The 19122-nt window shown below is 32.7% G+C and overlaps 1 protein-coding gene across 3 annotated transcripts in view; it reads right to left on the bottom strand.

The window, feature by feature from the left end:
* Positions 1 to 19122, bottom strand: part of LOC108770023 (serine/threonine-protein kinase SIK3) — a 122031-nt gene that overhangs the window by 77857 nt on the left and 25052 nt on the right. For all 3 annotated transcript variants that reach the window (XM_018521311.1, XM_018521313.1, XM_018521314.1), the window contains exons 2-3: positions 15357 to 15653; positions 15068 to 15238 (exon numbers count right to left, since the gene is read on the bottom strand). In XM_018521311.1, coding sequence (XP_018376813.1) covers positions 15068 to 15238; positions 15357 to 15653 — 468 coding nt within the window. The remainder of the gene's footprint in view (positions 1 to 15067; positions 15239 to 15356; positions 15654 to 19122) is intronic.

The raw sequence follows: 19122 nt of genomic DNA, 5'->3' as shown, positions 1-19122 counted from the left end.
TAGTTCCTATTACATATAACCAAAGTTAAGTAAATATTTATGTACTTAAAATTTTAAAAAATGTTCCCTAGTGTTTTATAATTTATATAATTTATGTATAACGAAGAAAACTTATAAATGTAATACTTAAAAGAATTTTCTAGTGAGATTATAATTACAAGTTCTTTGTTTTAAAATTAAAAACTTTAATTTTAAAAATAAATATTTATAAATATTCAGTATTGTTATTTTTTTTTCATTAAAAAATATATCTATTCAATATAGATCTGTTTGCGTTGCTTAAAACCCAAAAATTTTTATACTTAAAATGAGATAGATATATTTGGGCGTTAAAAAAAGAGAAAGCGAAGATGCTGAATGCAAAAAGTGCAAGCAACGCGAACAGACCTAATAAATATGTATATCTATTTAACAACAAAAAATGTACGATAATTTTAATCAAAATACGATAATTTTGTATTGTTGGTACGATTTTTAATAATGCGGAGGTTGGCAACGCTGGTCCCGCGCGTCGCGCCGTTCGAGCTTAGAGGCTCGCGGCGGTGTGCAGTGCACTTGCTCCACTCCCCGCGCGCCGTGCGATCGGCAATAGTAGATCGAAAGGACGCACGTATTCGGCTGTCTTTAAACGTTAATATCTCGTTAACTATTGTGAGCATTGCAAAATGCTACAAGACTTTTCGACTCAGTTTAGTCCGCTCTCCTCACCTACTCAAGACGGGTGGGGCCAAAATTTGGAGCCACACTGTATAATAATTTTACAGATTTATTAAGATACCAGAAAATTTGCGGGTCATATTTTTATCCATTGCTAATGTTAATACATTTACTATCGAAACTTACCAACAAAAAAACAGTATTAATTACAACATAAATATTTGAGTTTAATAGATTAATTATAATTATGAATGTTAAATTTTATATTTACAATTTTAAAATTTCTTAAAATACATTAGATTATCTTTTTCTTTCCCAGATAACACATTGGAAAATGTAGAATAGAAGTTTTTGGAGAATTCATTTTGCCGCTCAGTTACGAGCAATATGCAGCGCCGTTGTCAAATAGATCAGACGCGGTGGAGATCTCGGAGATTTTTCGCAAATAAAAATCATACAAGATAAAATAAAAGGCACAGTATTATGAGATCCTTCATCCATATTCTAATGAAATAATTCTTTCTAAAAGCGAGTCTCCAAAATTAAATTTCAAGGTAAAAGTAAATAATTTTCCAAACAGAAAAACAGGTTATGACGTCAAAATTACGTGAAAATGAATCGTCAATGACTAAAAAATGACTACATGCATATATACGCATAAATTTTCGTGTAACAATTTTATAGCAACGAAGCGTTTAAATCTAATTTTAAGAACTTGATGTTGTTCGTTTATATAAACTAGTAGTCCGTGAACTATAATTTCGTCAATACAAAACATGAAACAGGCCAATGAAAATATAACGCAGGTAGCAACGCGCAGTAAATTTAGCAAATTATGAAATTGATACATTTTAAATTCTAAATACAAAATTTCGAAAAAACAAAATTTTGCATTTAGAATATTCGAAACTGTAATCTTCTTACAGACTCTCCAAATTTAAACAAAATGTGGATCACAAAGAGTGAGGACAGTACGCGTTGTCGACGGTACGCAAAGTAATAAAATGCAGACGCATTATTCCATTATTCCATCAATTACATAATCAGTATGTTTCAACTCACTTTGAAGCCCTCCTCAATAAACATAGACTTAACAGTCATCCTTTGGATGTCTAATAAGTTTATATTCAGAGAGAATATAAAAAATGTATCAATTTTATAATTTATTAAATTTATTGCGCATTGTGACCTGCGTTGATCGCTCATTGAACTGTCTCATATTTTGTTAATTTTGAGTTTATTAATACTTTTATGCTGTTCTTAAATACATATTGCAGAGCTTTTATATCAAGCAAATGAGACTTCCAAAATGTACTTTGTCTAAAATTTTATTTTTTAATGTTAAAAGACTCATATTTTATGCTACTCTCGTTCTGAAAGCATTTTTTCACAATCAATTTATGTGCTGAAAAAAGTCTAGACATTCGAAATGCATTATGTCCTTTAACTAGAGACAAACAAAATACATTTGTTTAATATTATTAGAAATAGTTTGACAATTTTGTTTAACATTTTACATCTTAATCTAATTGGCAAATTGTTATTTTCTGTAAGGCGCGTAGTTTCCTTGTGGCTTTCTTTCTCATTTTCTGAAAATTATAAATTTCGGACAAAACACATTTTGAAAGTCTGCTCAAATATTGTCATGATGTTGACAACTCTAGACGCTATTGAACTGAAAAATGGTAAAGATCTCAATTTCAAAAATTTTTTCCATTCTCGATATAAACTCCAACTCACAGACATGTAAGACCAATGCGTATATTTTAGTTCTAGAAAAGAATTTTTTAATTTGTAAAGAAAGAAAAAATTGTTGCAAAAATTATTGCGTTTAGTCGGTTAAGAGAATCCTAAAGTCGACTGTTTTACCGATTAAGTAGAACTTGCACACATACGATGTGTCATTGACACATGGAGTTCGGTTCGCGCTACCAGAAAAAGTGGACGTGTCATGACAGTGCACGAACTACATTGGGTGGCACCTGATTGGATACAGTTCGATTAGACACGGTTCAATTGGACACAAGCTACTCATTTCGGACGTGATCTGGCCGTATCGTCCTCCTATTACTGTCTGGAGGCGGGAGCCATTAAATAAAGAAGAAGAAGACAAGCTACTCATAGCGCTTGAGACTAGAAAGCCCTTAGATACTCGGTCGCTATAATTGGTGGTGTCCAATCACGATGTGATCAATCGGGATCTTCCCATTGATTTCACGCCCGTGTAGTATTATCGTATGCAAAAGATAGAAAACCAAAGAAATCAAGTAATTGCGCATTTCGTAACCGGCAGTATGTGAGATACCCCGACCATCGGTGATATAGAAGCGAGAAGGTGTAAATTCGCATTACTTCCTCTGATGATCGTCTTCCCCTCTTTCCGTCCCACTATTTCAATTTAATACTTTAAAGTCGTCCCCGGAACTCAATGTTAGAATCACGCATAGAATGCCGCTCGAAACATCTATTTTCTCTACGAAGGCTTGAGCCATCCTTCAAGTTCTACACATCGTCTCTGAGAACGACTACTCCGATATCATTATTTTTATCGTTGCACCTTTGCAGGAACAAAACGGCAATTGACGAATATTCTAAGAAAGAGAGGAGGGGAAGAGAAGAGGGAGAGGGGGGGAGAGCGAGAAAGAGGAGTAGGGGTAGGAAGGAGGGGAGAGGAAGAGAGAAGATGGCACCGATCGACGTGCATCTCGCAAGCTGCGCCGCGTTCCAGCTGGATCGCTGGCGATTCGGAAACGAGGAGGGGGGGAGAGAGAGGGAGAGGGAGAGGGAGGGAGAACTACCTCCCTTCGAGGTCAATATATCTTAGACGGCTTTATGGATGGGAAATCAAGACGTGCCGGCAACCATGAATAAAAGGCGAGAGATTTCCAAACACGCTATAATCAGATCGCTTAATACCTCGACAGGTAGTAATCGGAATTAAGGAAGTCTCTCGGAAAAACATGCTATAATCGTCGATTTACAGTACGCGCCACTCCGCGCAAAGATACGTAGTCAGCGAGGATCACGCAATTCGTTGGGACCACGCAACAAGATGAGGCATGACCCTGATAAATGGCCTGACGGTTTACAAAAACCTGCGGAAAATTCGAAAAACACTCGTGTTATGAACTGAAGACAAATTATCAGAATATCGAGGCTTATTGAGAGAATCGAAAAGAGACATTATCAGGAAGATGAGTACCTTAAATTTTTAAAGCTGCCGATCTAGGAAATATCAGTATCAGGTAGATCGCGCGTTACATTAGAACAGAGATTTCGTTTAGCCGCTTTTGCGGCTGTCGCGTTTTCCGTCGTTTTGCAATCTACGTGCCAGTCTCCCGAACACCAGTAAATATTTGGCGCAAATTCAGTTGGAGTAGGGCGCTCGTAACAACCAAGTCATACCGTGTCGTGTAATTGTTTATCCGAGTTCATTGTTAAATTGTGAAGTTGAGAAGACGTTCGGATAATCACGTCGAAACAAAATTCATATTGCGTTGGTCCACGTTATATTGCTTCCGAATCTTAAGCGAGCACTTTCTAATTACGACCTGCTAGTATTAAGCTAATTTTCTTATATCAACTTGCGGCAATAACATAACGACATCGTGAACTCATATTTTCTGATAGCATATCCGATTCTTCCGATTAATGCACAGTGTTCGACCTTTATAACTTGCAAATGCTGTGCACGAGTCATATGTTTATACCATACTGCATGTAACAAGAAGTTTGTTCGCGTCGCATACTCCAACATGCTTGAACATGTTCCTACATAGCTCCTACTTACTCTAACGAGCGCGTAGAGTTTGAGTGAGCAGAAGCTACGGTTGGAAGAAGAGCATGTTGGAGAGTGCGACGCGAACAAACCAAATATTTCACTAAATATATCAGTTGTTATTTCTTTTACTTCTTAATTCATGTGATTTTTTTCACTCTTTCATCCTTCGATCTTTTCCGGCTAATGACAAACCACCTCTTTTGCCAATTTCGTGGCTGATCTGACGGTTCCGTCTGATTAAAAGGTAATAAAATAAGCCTGCAGATATTTATCGAAGGCAAAAACATTCGCGAATTTGCAATATTGGAAACGTGACAAAGTTGTGCTGTGCTCGCAAGTATGGTTACAGTAGTTATTAAAAGATGCAAATGTGATTATGAAAGAAAATAATTCACCAGCAAAATACTGTAGGACTGTTTTTTGTTTTTGCCGTTGCCGAGCAGTTCTCCCGAAACCCTAGTCAAAACTATTCTTCGGGATGGTCGCCTTTCGACAACTTAACTCATTATTAAATAAAATAATAATAATTTTCTTAAAATGTAGTTACAATTGAGAAATTATATACAACAACATGAGTGAAATATGACTACACCGCAAAAAGCGAAGTAACAGCAATAATGCTGCTTATAAACTTGAACCCAAAAGTTAAATATGGGACAGAACATGAATTTTAATCAAGGTTGACGATTTTCCACTAAAATGGCGCCTTGAGATCATAGTTTGTCGTACAAAAATAAATTTTTGACGCTTGGCAATCCTGATCTTAATATAACAGAAACATAATATGAAATAATACAACTGTGAATACAATAAGATAAAAACTATATAAAAGAATGAATGATTATATAATCTAAAAAAAAAAAATAAGGAATAACAGATTTAAAAGAGGGCAAAAATAAGGAAGAGCGGATATCAGGTGGTAAGGAATTAAAATACTTAAATGCGATATAGGAGAACGAGGTTTGAAATTGATTTGTAATACAATGCAATGGATATAAGAGTACAAGCTCAGAACATGTGGAAGTAACTGCATCAGAATGAAACTCAAAGTTAGAGTTAAGCAGCACTCTTAAGTATAGGATAGAATATTGAAAGCCAATACATTCCGTACAAGGTAACATAAGTAAATAATAAATCTTTGGCGAATATTTAGCCAACTTGATATAACGAAGTTATATGATTATATTTTTCTTATACATGTAAAACGAAGACATGTATTTTGAATACGCTAAATACGATTTAGTAATTGTTTATTTAGATTATAGATAGACAATATCAGTATACTCAAATGAGACTAAGAAATTGCGGGGCAAAAAGTTTTTGACAGCATCTTGCACACCAATAAGGCTTATTAATATTATTATTATTGTTATTATTATTATTATTAATTGTAAATACACGAATCCGTATGCATAAAAACTCTCTCTTTGAACTAGTGAGCATTCTTATGCTATTTAACTGCGTATGCGTGTTTAGAGTACAATGGCATCTTGACTACGAGCTCTGTGGACCTCACGAGCAGCCAACTTTCTCGGTCCAGAAATCTGGTAATACGCATTAGATTAGCAAAAGAACTTCACATGTCACTCATTGACAGGTACTCTATCAATTTATCATAAAACGATGATCTAACTTTTTGACCATTATGTGACAGTCCCTTATCAATGGCAGAGTGACTATCTAGTAGAGGAAATTTGAAGACCAAACAAATCCTGACAATGCCAAGAAAACCTTGATATTTTTTTTGTTATCGGTTACAGCTTTCAGAAAAGCGAAGAGATTTCTGTTCGCTTTCCCTCGGATAGAAGACAGAAAAAGCAATCTGTGATTCACAGTGATCAAGCTTGATGGTAAAGATGAGTTGTCTAAACAAAAGTTCGTCAAAAGTAAAACACATGTCGTAAGTGAAGTCACCTAGAGATGATTAGGAGAGTTACTAGAAATATTCGAGGTCAAATGTGATGTTAGATTGGCCGAACTTTAAAATTTGTATATGTAGGTACAACAAAGAGTATCCATGTAGGACCTGTTTGGCTCAGCAGCAGAGTGCCTATATAGTAGGGAAAACTCGGAGGCCAACCACGGTTCGAAATTTCGAATGCCGGCAGTGCCAGAAGCGCCCTAATATTTTTCTTCTATTGTCGCTTACGACAGAATTAATCGGCAACGAAAACATTTTTGAATTTATTAAGACAAAAAACAGTGGCAAAAAGTCAAAATTACACAAAACTCAAGAAGTTAGGGAGACTATAATCTGAAGAGCATAATCTCACATACAGATTTTTAGAATTCGGGTGTCATATGATCTCAAGGAGAGGTTAAAGACACAAAACCCTCACCAATCGGTGAGATTATAATCAAAAACTTCCTTATACCGCTTAATGTTAAAAAACATTATTATTTTTATTTTCTTAGACATTTTGTCAATATTAATGATTTCTCTTTTATTCAAATTGTTCATTAAGTTGATTAAGAAATAAAAAAATTAAATTTTTATACTCGTTTTTCATTAAGAAATAGCACTATATAATTACTACGCACAAATTACGAAAAACTCTCCTATACATGATTTAGGGGAGTGGCCTAAATCGGACCGTGTTCCAAATAGGACCTTTTTAATTTAAATGAATACTTTAAACAGATTTGCGTACTATTTATAATGTAAATAAGATATCGAACATGTAACAGCCATGGTGGAAATATATAAGGTGAAACAATACGCATAATGGCGGTAGCAATACTGGAAATAGCCAATCAAATATGTCCGAATATGCATTTTCCTACCTATAATAGCGCAGGTTATACTGGAATAGCCAATCAAATATATCCGAATATGCACTTTCCTACTGCGCATCTATCAGATGCTTCACCTTATATATTTCCACCATGGTAACAGCAGTTTGACAGTTCTCTGTCATAACATTCATAGAATAGACGCAAATATGTATTTTCAACCATCGAGCAAAAATTTTTTTAAAAAAAGAAATCTCTGTAAATTATTGTTTAAAAGGTGTTAAAAATTTGAAAAGTGATCGATTTAAAATAATTAAAGAGTGTAGAATTCAAAAATTTGTAGAATTCAAGCGTTTTGTATAATCACTTTTGTGGTTTATCGTAAAATTTGCTACAAAGTTCAAAAGGACCCGTGTCCAAATCGGATAGTAAATAACTTACAAGTCTGGTTGTAGTACTAGTGATTGGCCAGATCTGGTCCCAGGAATTACATCAGTAAAATATCATGAGTCATTAAACTTAGATTAATTGAGTTTTATTGATTTCAATTGTAATAATATAAAATTTTTCAGCACATTAATATCATTCTAATATAATGCCAAATTGAGCATAAAATTATAAAAAATTGCTTATCAATTTAATTTAATTCGTGATATTGTTATAGTAGTTTAATTGCGTTTATAAGTCCGGAAAGCCAATTCGGCGCGCAGTTTGAATGACTACGAATATGGTATATATGCATGTACATACACAGTATAATATATATATAATTCACATTAAATTAAGCATTAAAGATCCAGCTTCAACCGTTATAGGCATTTGATTTCTAGTATTGATAATACTCTTAATTAATTAGAGAATATTAAGAATCTTTATTTTAGACCATACGAGGGTCGTCTGAAAAGTTTTGAGCCTCAACATGAAAATGGCATTATTAATCAAAACTCATTTTGGTACTACAATTGTATATGTTTTGAAAGATACCTGTGAAAATTGTAGCTATTTTGGATATTCAATTGTTGTTTGACAGTCATTTGCGCCAGTTGATGTCAATATTTTTGTTTAATAAAAATCTCTGTCTTCCAAGCCAAACTTTGAGCCTAGGAAACAGGAAAAAATCGTTGGGAGCCAGATCTGATGAATACGAGGGGTGATCAATCAATACGTACCTTAATTTGTAAATTTTTGTCATGACGACTGGCGATATTCGATCTTTTTCATTTTTACAAAAATACTAACATCGATTGGTACAAATGACTGTCAAACAACTGAGCCAAAGTAGCTACAATTTTCACAGTTATCTTCCAAAGCATGTACGATTGTAGTACCAAAATGGTTTTGATGAGAAATGATCTTCATGTTGAGGCTCGAAACTTTTCAAACAACCTATGTATATGTGAGAAACACAATCAATACTAGAAATTTAAAATGCCTATTACAGTCGAAGCCGGATTTTCTTTGCTTTAAATAATTCAATCTTGATTTACTAATATACACTATATATGTACTTGCATATATATCATATTGTAGTCTTATTTCAAACTGCGCGCCAAATTATTTAATAAACGCAATTAAAACTACTCTAGTAATCGCGAATTAAATCGACAAGCAATTTTTAATAATTTGATACTACCATCAAGCATCATATGTTATAAAGATGTTAATATGTTAAAACTGTTAATAAATTTATTGCGAAAAATATTACCTCGGCCGGGACTTGAACCCAGATCTCATGTATTCCGTACGAGCGTCCTAAGCCATTAGACTACCGGGCCTTAGTAATATTCTTCGCAATAATCGGTACAATAAGGAAACAACATCTTTCTTTCAGGCACGACGTAATATAAATAATATTAAGAATCTTTATTTTAGATTGTATATGTGAGAAACACAATAAATACTAGAAATTTAAAATGCCTATTACGGTCGAAGCTGAATCTTCGTTGCTTTAAATAATTCAATCTTGAATTACTTAATATTTTTCGCAATAAATTTATTAACAGTTTTAACATATTAGCATTTTTATAATATATGATGCTTGATGGCATCAAATTATTAAAAATTGCTTGTCAATTTAATTCGCGATTACTAGAATAGTTTTAATTGCGTTTATTTAATCCGGAAAAATAATTCGGCGCGCAGTTTGAAATAAGACTACAATATGGTATATATGCAAGTACATATGTAGTGTATATCAGTAATTCAAGATTGAATTATTTAAAGCAACGAAGATCCAGCTTCGACCGTAATAGGCATTTTAAATTTCTAGTATTGATTGTGTTTCTCACATATACGGTCTAAAATAAAAATTCTTAATATTATTTATATTACGTCATGTCTGAAAGAAAGACGTTGTTTCCTTATTGTACCGATTATTGCGAAGAATATTACTAAGGCCTCGGTGGTCTAATGGCTTAGGACGCTCGTACGGAATACAAGAGATCCGGGTTCAAGTCCCGACCGAGATAATATTTTACGCAATAAATTTATTAGCAGTTTTAACATATTAACATGTTTATACATATAATGCTTGATGGTAGCATCAAATTATTAAAAATTGCTTGTCAATTTAATTCGCGATTACTAGAGTAGTTTAAATTGCGTTTATTTAGTCCGGAAAAATAATTCGGCGCGCAGTTTGAAATAAGACTACAATATGGTATATATGCAAGTACATATATAGTGTATATTAGTAATTCAAGATTGAATTATTTAAAGCAACGAAGATCCAGCTTCGACCGTAATAGGCATTTTAAATTTCTAGTATTGATTGTGTTTCTCACATATACGGTCTAAAATAAAAATTCTTAATATTATTTATATTACGTCATGTCTTATATATATATATATAAGCCAATCAGAGCCGACGCCAGTGATTCGGATGCACAGATTTCTTTTTATTCTCGTATGTTTAATAAAATAAATGTAACAATAATACAATAATAAACGTTTCGATCCTTCGTTTTAGGTCCTTATCAAATATAAAATATAATAATTCCAAATTAAATATGCGTAAAACTTAACTAAAAATGTGACTATGGTCAATCTAATACTCTTCAGTGTAATGAAACATGACAATTTTAACCGCACTTCTTTATCCAATTTCCAACTTGCTATATAATAAATAATCGAGTAAGTAACATTGAATATTAAGATTGCACAGAATGAGTGTAAAAACTTACATAAATTAATACGGTGTCATATAAATTGATTCAACAGAAAAAACCATCTCGCTCATCGAATTGTCTGATTTGCTACGTAGTAATTTGTAAAAAAAAACAAAAAATTTTTTTGAATTATTTAAATGAATTGTCTGAATTTTTTTTTATTCTTAATTTTACTTAACTTACATGTAAGCGTTTCTCGCGACTCAACGTGAAGGTCCTGTGGTGTTAACAATCAGAATCGTAATGAGAGTCAAAATAATAAAGTTATGTAGTTATTGAAATAAAAATAATAATAAGGAAAGGAGAAGAAAACATATCATAATTCCGCAAACAAATTCATATATGTATAGTAGGTTTAAAGATAGAATATCATCTTGTAAATTTAAACTCTGTTTCTGTTGTTTTATATGGATCATTTCCAAAATTAGTCTTTTATTTAGAATCCTTTTTTCGTCCAATATCTTAATGTTTTCCTAATCAAATTCATATTGAAAACTAATTCTGTGTTCAGATATTACGGAATGTTGCGTCGTGTTCTAGTTTATATGATTTCTATGTTCATTAATGCGTGTCTGCAAACATCTACCTGTTTGGCACATATGATGTTTCGCAATCTAAGCAATCAATTCTATATACGATGTCTGTTCGAGATAGATTGGGACAAACATCTTTATGATCTTGGATGAACTTTTTAATAATGTTAATATCTTTATATGCCATGTGTATTACGGAATCTTTTAAAAAATATTTTAATTTTTGTCTGATAAAGTTGAATAAAAGGGAATAAAAGGGATTGTGAAAAATCTGTGATTCACTTTCTCTTCACTATTGTCTGTTGTTTTGTCATTAGATATGTGATCCTGATAATTCAATTGTCTAAATTTTTTAAACAACCTTTTTTTTGATTGTAGTAAATATGAGTTTCAATGGGTATCCGTTGCTTAAAAGAATTTTAATTACACTAATTTACAAAAAATTTTTTTTTTTTTCAATTACTTTGGACCGGACTACGTGTCTCTTATAGATTTTTAGATGTTGAAAACGATGCCACAAACGAAAAAATTCTAGCATGTCGGATTTCCAAGATAATTGAGGTTAATACTTAAAAAATGGCTTTTTTGCGATATTTAACATTTTTTAATAAAGAATGTTAACGTTATCTTGAAATTTCGATCAGGAGTCATGAGTGTATTGTTCATCCCTTATAAAATGCATTTTTTTTTATTTCAATACCTTACTTTTTAGCCATGTTATGAACGATTAAAAATAAGAACTATTTCGAATATGAGGACCGCGGCAACGTCATATGCGTATGCGGTAACGCTAAAATTATTTTAAAACAACGCGCATACACACACATATAGAGAGAGAGAGAGAGGGGGAGGGGAGAGAGAAAAAGAGTAAGAGAGAGAGGGGGGAGAAAGAGAGAAAGGGGAGGGGAGAAAGAAGGAAGAGAGAGAGAGAGAGAGTTGTTTTATGAAAGATAGTTGCATATTACTAATTACCTTTTTTTTTAAGCAACGATGTATTTTTATTACACCAGTGGATTAATCTCAGAATTCTCTCTGTGCATGAAAGTATTAAAATACAGTTATCAAAATGTGACCCTAAGAAATTAATCCTTATACACATATGACGCTGCCGGAGTCACCATATTCAAAATAGCTCCTATCTTTAATCGTTCATGGTTGAAAAGTAAGGTATTGAAATAAAAAAAAATGCATTTTATAAGGGATGAACAATACACTCATGACTCCTGATCGAAATTTCAAGACAACGTTAACCTTCTTTATTAAAAAATGTTAAATATCGCAAAAAGGCTATTTTTTAAGTATTAAACTTCAATTATCTTGATATCCGACGTGCTAGAATTTTTTCGCATGCAGCATTGTTTTCAACATCCAAAAATCTATAAAAAAAACACGTAGTCCGGTCCAAAGTAATTTTTTGCTGTAAACTAGTGTTATTAAGTCAAAATTTGCCTAGTGGAAAATAGGATGAGACAAAGAAAGAACTCTATCTATTAAAGGGGTCTCCTACATTAGGAGACCGACAACAAGGTAATCTTTCATAATTTTTTTTCAAAAGGAAAACTAATATTTATCAATTTCAAACTTTTTGAACGTTTTAATATAACTATTGTAGAGTACGTAAAAATTTTTATGTGACAAAAAGTATTATAAATAACAAAAATATAAACATTTAATTTGGCACTTCGCCACGATGTTACGATTTTGTGTACATCCTAGCGGCTGTAATTCTTGCCGAAAATAAAAATTCAAAAAATATTTTTAATTTTTATAGAATATCGTTTTAAACGAACCTAAAAAATTAAAAGAGATATATATAAATTAAAATTTGTGACTTTCAAAAAAAAGTTATGATTTTTACTAGGTAGCAGCCGTTTGTTTATGCAACAAAAATAGTTAATGTTGATTTTTACTTAACTTTTTAGGTTCATCGAGTATGGTTAACTATTAGCTAACTAACAAGTCCTAAAGGAAGACAAGTCGATCGGACAAATACTTTTTTTTCAATCGTGTACATAAAATTGACGAAAATGCAAAAAACAGATTTCGAGAAAAACGCGTTTAAAGTTTTCGATTTAATTCTTGAGTACTTACAGTGCTCGGAGGCTAATCTGTTATTCCAGGGACATACAATAATCCTTCAGCCTCCTCATGGAATTCATTTTGAGCAATTTGAGCCATTCTACAAGCTACTCAGGCCTCTCTGGTACTACTAACAAAGGAACTGACCCTCACCGATTTTAAACTTTGGATACGTTGTAGAACATGAAAAAAATATTGAACCCATATTTTTTTGTTTATACTTATCTCAAGGTTTAGGAATAAAACACCCCTTTGGAAAAAATCGTTTTTTTTTTTCTTTCGAAGCGAATATCATAGAAACTGTAAGAAATAAAAAAAAATTTCCAGAATGAAAATTGAATGACTTTAAGAGTACTTTGGAACTATAATAAAACAAATTTTTGTTTAATTATTTATTATACCTGCGCGTCATGCACTAGTATATACAAGCGCTGAATTTATACCGAAGGACTTTGAATTTCGCTCTAAAATTTTAGGAACATATTCTCGAAGAATTTTACTATCGATTTATAAAAAAAAATCGACTTTTTTGACCCTGTAATGTAGGAGACCCCCTTAATCCAATCATTGTTCCCACTTTTTTGGTATAGGGGATGTCTAGAAAAATAATTTAAGTAGCGACTAAAAAAGGTGGATTTATGAATGAGTTTTCCTTTTTTAATCAGGCAAACATCAAGAAAATTTAAAGTGTTACCGTCTATTTCGATTGTAAATTTTAATCTGAGATGATATGAGTTAAACGTGTTCACCAATGTATCAATATGCGACGCATCGTATGTTAACGCAATGTCATCAACATATCTTACATAAAGAAATAGTGAAATTGGAAGACTGTAATGTTTTTGTTCCTAGATCTTGTATAACAATATCTGATATAATGGTGATAATGGTAAACTTATCGGTACTCCGAAAGTCAGTTTGTAAAATTTGTTGTTGAAGCTAAAATATGTTAAATTAAGAACTAATTCTAAAGTTTATTCATTACATAGCAAATTGGAAAGTGGATAAAAAAGAACGGTTAAAATTGTCGTGTTTCATAACACTGAAGAGTCTATTAGATTGACCAGTATCACATTTTTAGCTAGATTTTACGCATATTTAATTTGGAATTATTATATTGATAAGGACCCAAAACAAAGGGTCAAAACGTTTATTATTGTACTATTGTTATATTTACTTTATTAAACATACAAGAATAAAGAGAATATATATATATATATATAAGTCAATCAGAGTCAATGCCAGTTATTTGGGTACACAGATTTTGGGACACCCTGTATATGTGTATGTATATATATATACAGGGTGTCCCAAAAAGGTCGGGACACCTAAATATCTCGGGAAATATAAGTTTTACAGAAAAGTGTTTCAGACAAAAGTTATATGGTTTAAAAATATATATTTACTGATCCTATCAGTTTGACCTCGGGTTGCGTAGCCAAGGTCAGATCAAGATTACATTGATTTTCTTAAATGAAACACCCCATTTTTGATTCAAGAATCTAATAGCTGATGTCGAGAGCTTTCCAAAACGTTATAATGAAATATTTTTTCATGAAGTACTTTTCAAGTTATAATGCTTCAAAGTTACAGTATCGCCGGCACTAGCATTACCCAAAATATGTAATACCACGCGTTATGTTTTTGTTTGTGCGTTAACTGAAGGTCAAGATTCACGGACCACCGACCGATCTCGCCTTGACTGGCCAGTCTCCAAAATTAAATATTTTGGGTAATGCTAATGCCGGCTGTAACTTTGAAGCATTATAACTTGAAAAGTATTTCATAAAAAAATATTTTATTATAGCGTTTTGGAAAGCTCTCGACATCAGCTATTAGATTCTTGAATCAAAAATAGTGTTCCATTTCAGAAAATCAATGTAACCTTGACCTGACCTTGGCTACGCAACCCAAGGTCAAACTGATAGAATCAGTAAATAGATATTTTTATACCATATAACTTTTGTCTGAAACACTTTTCTGTAAAACTTATATTTCCCGAGATATTTAGGTGTCCTGACCTTTTTGGGACACCCTGTATATATAAAATTGTTTAAATAACTATACATAGCAATTTCAGAATAAAAAATAATATGTATGTAAAAGTGATAACATACCCAGACATCAGCTCTTGGACCATCATAATGTTTTCCTTCAAAAATTTCAGGTGCAGCGTATGGTGGTGAACCACACCATGTACTAAGTGGAACACCAGGTGTATATTCATTACTAAAGCCAAAATCAGCAATTTTTATATTATTGTCTGCATCAAGTAACAAATTTTCAGCCTAAAAATAAGTGGGAGATGCTAATTATATTCATACAATATGCAAATGATTTGTAATAAATTTTATTAACAATTAAAATCATAGGACATCCAATTTCAATATAATACAACAAATAGACCTTAAGATCTCGATGAACTACTCTTTGTTGATGCAGATAATGAACGGCAAGTACAATCTGACGGAAAACTCTTCGTGCCTCTGGTTCTGCCATTCTACCATTTCGAACAAGATGATCAAATATTTCACCACCAGGAGCATATTCTGTCACTAAATATATCATTTTTTCTGTTTCCATTACTTGGTACAGTCTTATAATATGTGGATGTCGTAATCTTTTCATTATATGTACTTCACGAAAAATTTTTGCTAAATTTTCCTCATTTAGTTTAGTTTTATCTATTATCTTTATAGCAACCTATAACAATATAAACAATATCAATGTAACTTAATATTTAAGGATAAATAGTATTCAAAAGATTCCGGTTAAAAAAAGGTTTTGAAAAAAAAACAACCTGTTAACCCTTAATACACACCTTAGTTTTGGGCGCTCTTATTACACACGTTCGGTCATTAGTGTTCTCGACTAATTTTCATCACTTTTACAAGTATATAAAATTTATTAAACAATTTTTACGTATATTTTGACATCTTTAGAAAGTAATTGTACAGTTGTATATTCATAACAAATTATAGATAAATTGTTATAACTAGATACAATTAACAGAATAAGAAAAATGCACTGTTTCATAGAAAAATGTAAAACTCTGAAACAAAAATGTTTAAAGGAAAAATATGGTTCATATTATAAAATTGACATTCCAAACTACAAAAAAAAATGGTTTAAGTGTTGGCTGTCCAAAAAATTTAATTATTGAGTAACCCGAAAATGATGTTTTTTTAATATGCATGAATGGCTATAAATTGAGGATTTTGCATTTACATTTTAAACAATACATTTTAATATTGCTATTGTTTTAAAAAAAACTTATAATTCATTAGGAAAATGTTCTTCATAACATTACAGACAACATAATATATAATATTACTGACAACATTTAACACAAGGGTGCCAAAAACCATCATGTTTTTAAGAGCTAATATGTTGTTCTAGGGTTAAATTCTTTTTTTTAATAATTCGCGAAATATTCCCGCAATACAACCGAGAATTAGTTGAAAATCAAAAAAAATTTGTTTAGTTACAAAAAATGTACACTCTGTATACACGTTGGGTCATTTGTGACCTAAAAGTGAACTTCGAAGTTATGTCAGTTAAAGGATATGTACGAATTGAGGCCGACAATACACAAAACTTGTTCTATATAGACGCCAAACTTTTTTTAGGAATAGAAAAGTGATCGGTATTTGACCAGGTGCTCAGCATTTCAACTAAAAGAAATGCGCAAAACACGAATGACCCAAAAGTGTGTATTAAGGGTTATAATACAGTAAATTAGGTGAAATAAAATAATGTATAAATAAATATTTATATAATCTTGTGCGTATTTATTTAACAAATTAGTTTTAATAGTCTCCGATCACATTCTTATAAGAGAAACAAGTAATGTAATTTACAATATTTAAGATAAGATTTTTAGATCTCATTTTGGTAAATATTTACATTTACGTAGCCAGCACCAATGACTTTCAAATAATCCTAACATTAACCTTCACCCTCAAGGTCATCAACTTTTTCTGTTGCTCGTTCTTCATTGATAAGTTATTAACAAAACAATTTTAATACAAGGTATGTAAATATGAAACCGAAATTTTTTAATAGAAAATACACGTTTATCGCATGAAAATGATAAAAAATATTTTATTCGAAGTATGCCCATCGCTAGCTATACATTTTTCCCACCTGTCTGACAATTTGTGGATGCCACACCAAAAAAATTGTTGCTCTTTTGAGCCAAACCAGTCATCTAGCCATTTTCGTACATCTTCGTAAGAAGTGAAGCGCTGCTGAGCAAGTGCGTGTCCTATCGATGCAAATAAGTAGTAATCGGACGGAGCCAAGTCTAGTGAGTAAGCCGCATGCGAAAGTATTTCCCAACCAAATGCCTCAATCGTTTCCTTGACCGGTTTTGCTGTGTGTGATGGTGCATTATCATGAAGCAAAATCACTTTGTGTTGCCTTTTTTGATATTCCGGTCGTTTTTAACGCAAAGCTTGATTCAAATTGATCATTAGTTGTCGGTAGTGTGCAGTATTAACGGTTTCGCCAGGTTTTAGCAGCTCATAATAGATCACACCTTTCTGATCCCATCAAACACAGAGCATTGTCTTCCGTCCATAACGATTTGGCCTTGCAATCGATGTCGATGGTTCGCCTGGAGTTACCCATGATCTTTTACGCTTAGGATTCTCAAAATATATCCACTTTTCATCGCCAGTCACAATTCGATGGAGAAATGACTTTCTTTTCTACCTGGCGAGCAGCATTTCGCAAGTAGTTTTTCGGTTTTCCTGCTGTCTTTCATTCAGTTCACGTGGAACCCATTTTCCCATCTTCTAGATCTTTCCCATGGATTTCAAACGTATGGAGACGGCTTCTCGTATCACATTCAATTGATCCACGAGTTGTTGTGTTTGAGCGTCATCCTCATCCAACAATGCTTGCAATTCGCTGTCTTCAAACTTTTTCGGTGGTTTTCCACGTTCTTCATTTCTCACGTCAAAATCGCCACTTTTGAATTTTTTAAACCACTCAAAGCACTGTGATTTACCAAGAGCATGCTCACCGTAAGCTTCGACAAGCATTCGATGCGATTCTGCAGCAGTTTTCTTCAAATGGTAACAGAAAATCAATGCTGTCCGCAAATCGTAGTTTCCAGGCACAAAATTCGACATGTTCAACGCTATTACAAACTATACTGTTGTATGAAACTTGTATTGTTGTGAGTTGAAAATCTTTGTCAGATGTCAGAACAAGAAAATGGCGTTAATGACACGGTCTGACGGCAACTGCATTGACAGCTATGGCCATCTATTGGTAAATTCCGGTTTCATATTTACATACCTGGTAAATACCACGTAATTTTTGAACATAAGATACAAATTTCTGAACTTTTTCAGACAGGGAGGAGTCAGGGAAGGATGGACCTTACATAGCATGGAAAATCAAACGCCCCTACATAGGAAAAAATTTGGAACAACTGTGACTCCTCAGCGACCAAATCATCACTCAGCGACTACAACACATCACTCTACGCTGGAACCGAGATAGCTCCAGCGTGAGCGCTACAGGGTCGGCATACATCCAGGATTCGTGCCTACACCAGGAGTGCGTTCCGAATGAAAATTTTTCATCCGAGCAAGGGTGTCTTTGGGTAATATAACGTTTATTTAATTGTTCAGATTATCAAAATTAATTTACATACCGTAAATTAATATAATTGTTATGTTGTTTAAGTAATTCTCATTAATAAAATTTATATATGTATTATCGCTTCGTTTTTTACATTAATATATTATACAGAAAAAATAATGTAAATAAAAAATGTATATAATCACTTACAAAGTTCAAACATTTTTTTCTTCTTAAATAATGGCACGTACTGTTCCGACTTTTCCTTATTTATAATAATAAATAAACTAACCTCAAATCACTTATGACAAATTTATCATATAGCTCTTATATATGCGTAGCATAGATAAGAGCTAGCTTTTCTGCGCATGATGGTCCTAATTCGCCTCAGTCTCGAATGCGACAAAAAGTTGTCGTCCGGGCGTTCTTCTAAACCCATTCTGAACGACGTTAATCAACATCTGGACAAATCGCCCGGTAAAACCGAATGCTTCTGAGAAAAAGTTGTGGTAATTATGGAGATGAGGGGAGCTAGCCCCGATAACCTTGACCTTGACATATGTTATCAAGGTCGTGA

This window comes from Trachymyrmex cornetzi, unplaced genomic scaffold (assembly GCF_001594075.2).
Source record: "Trachymyrmex cornetzi isolate Tcor2-1 unplaced genomic scaffold, Tcor1.1 scaffold983, whole genome shotgun sequence".
NCBI lineage: Eukaryota > Metazoa > Arthropoda > Insecta > Hymenoptera > Formicidae > Trachymyrmex > Trachymyrmex cornetzi.
This window is presented reverse-complemented; position numbering and strand designations above follow the sequence as displayed.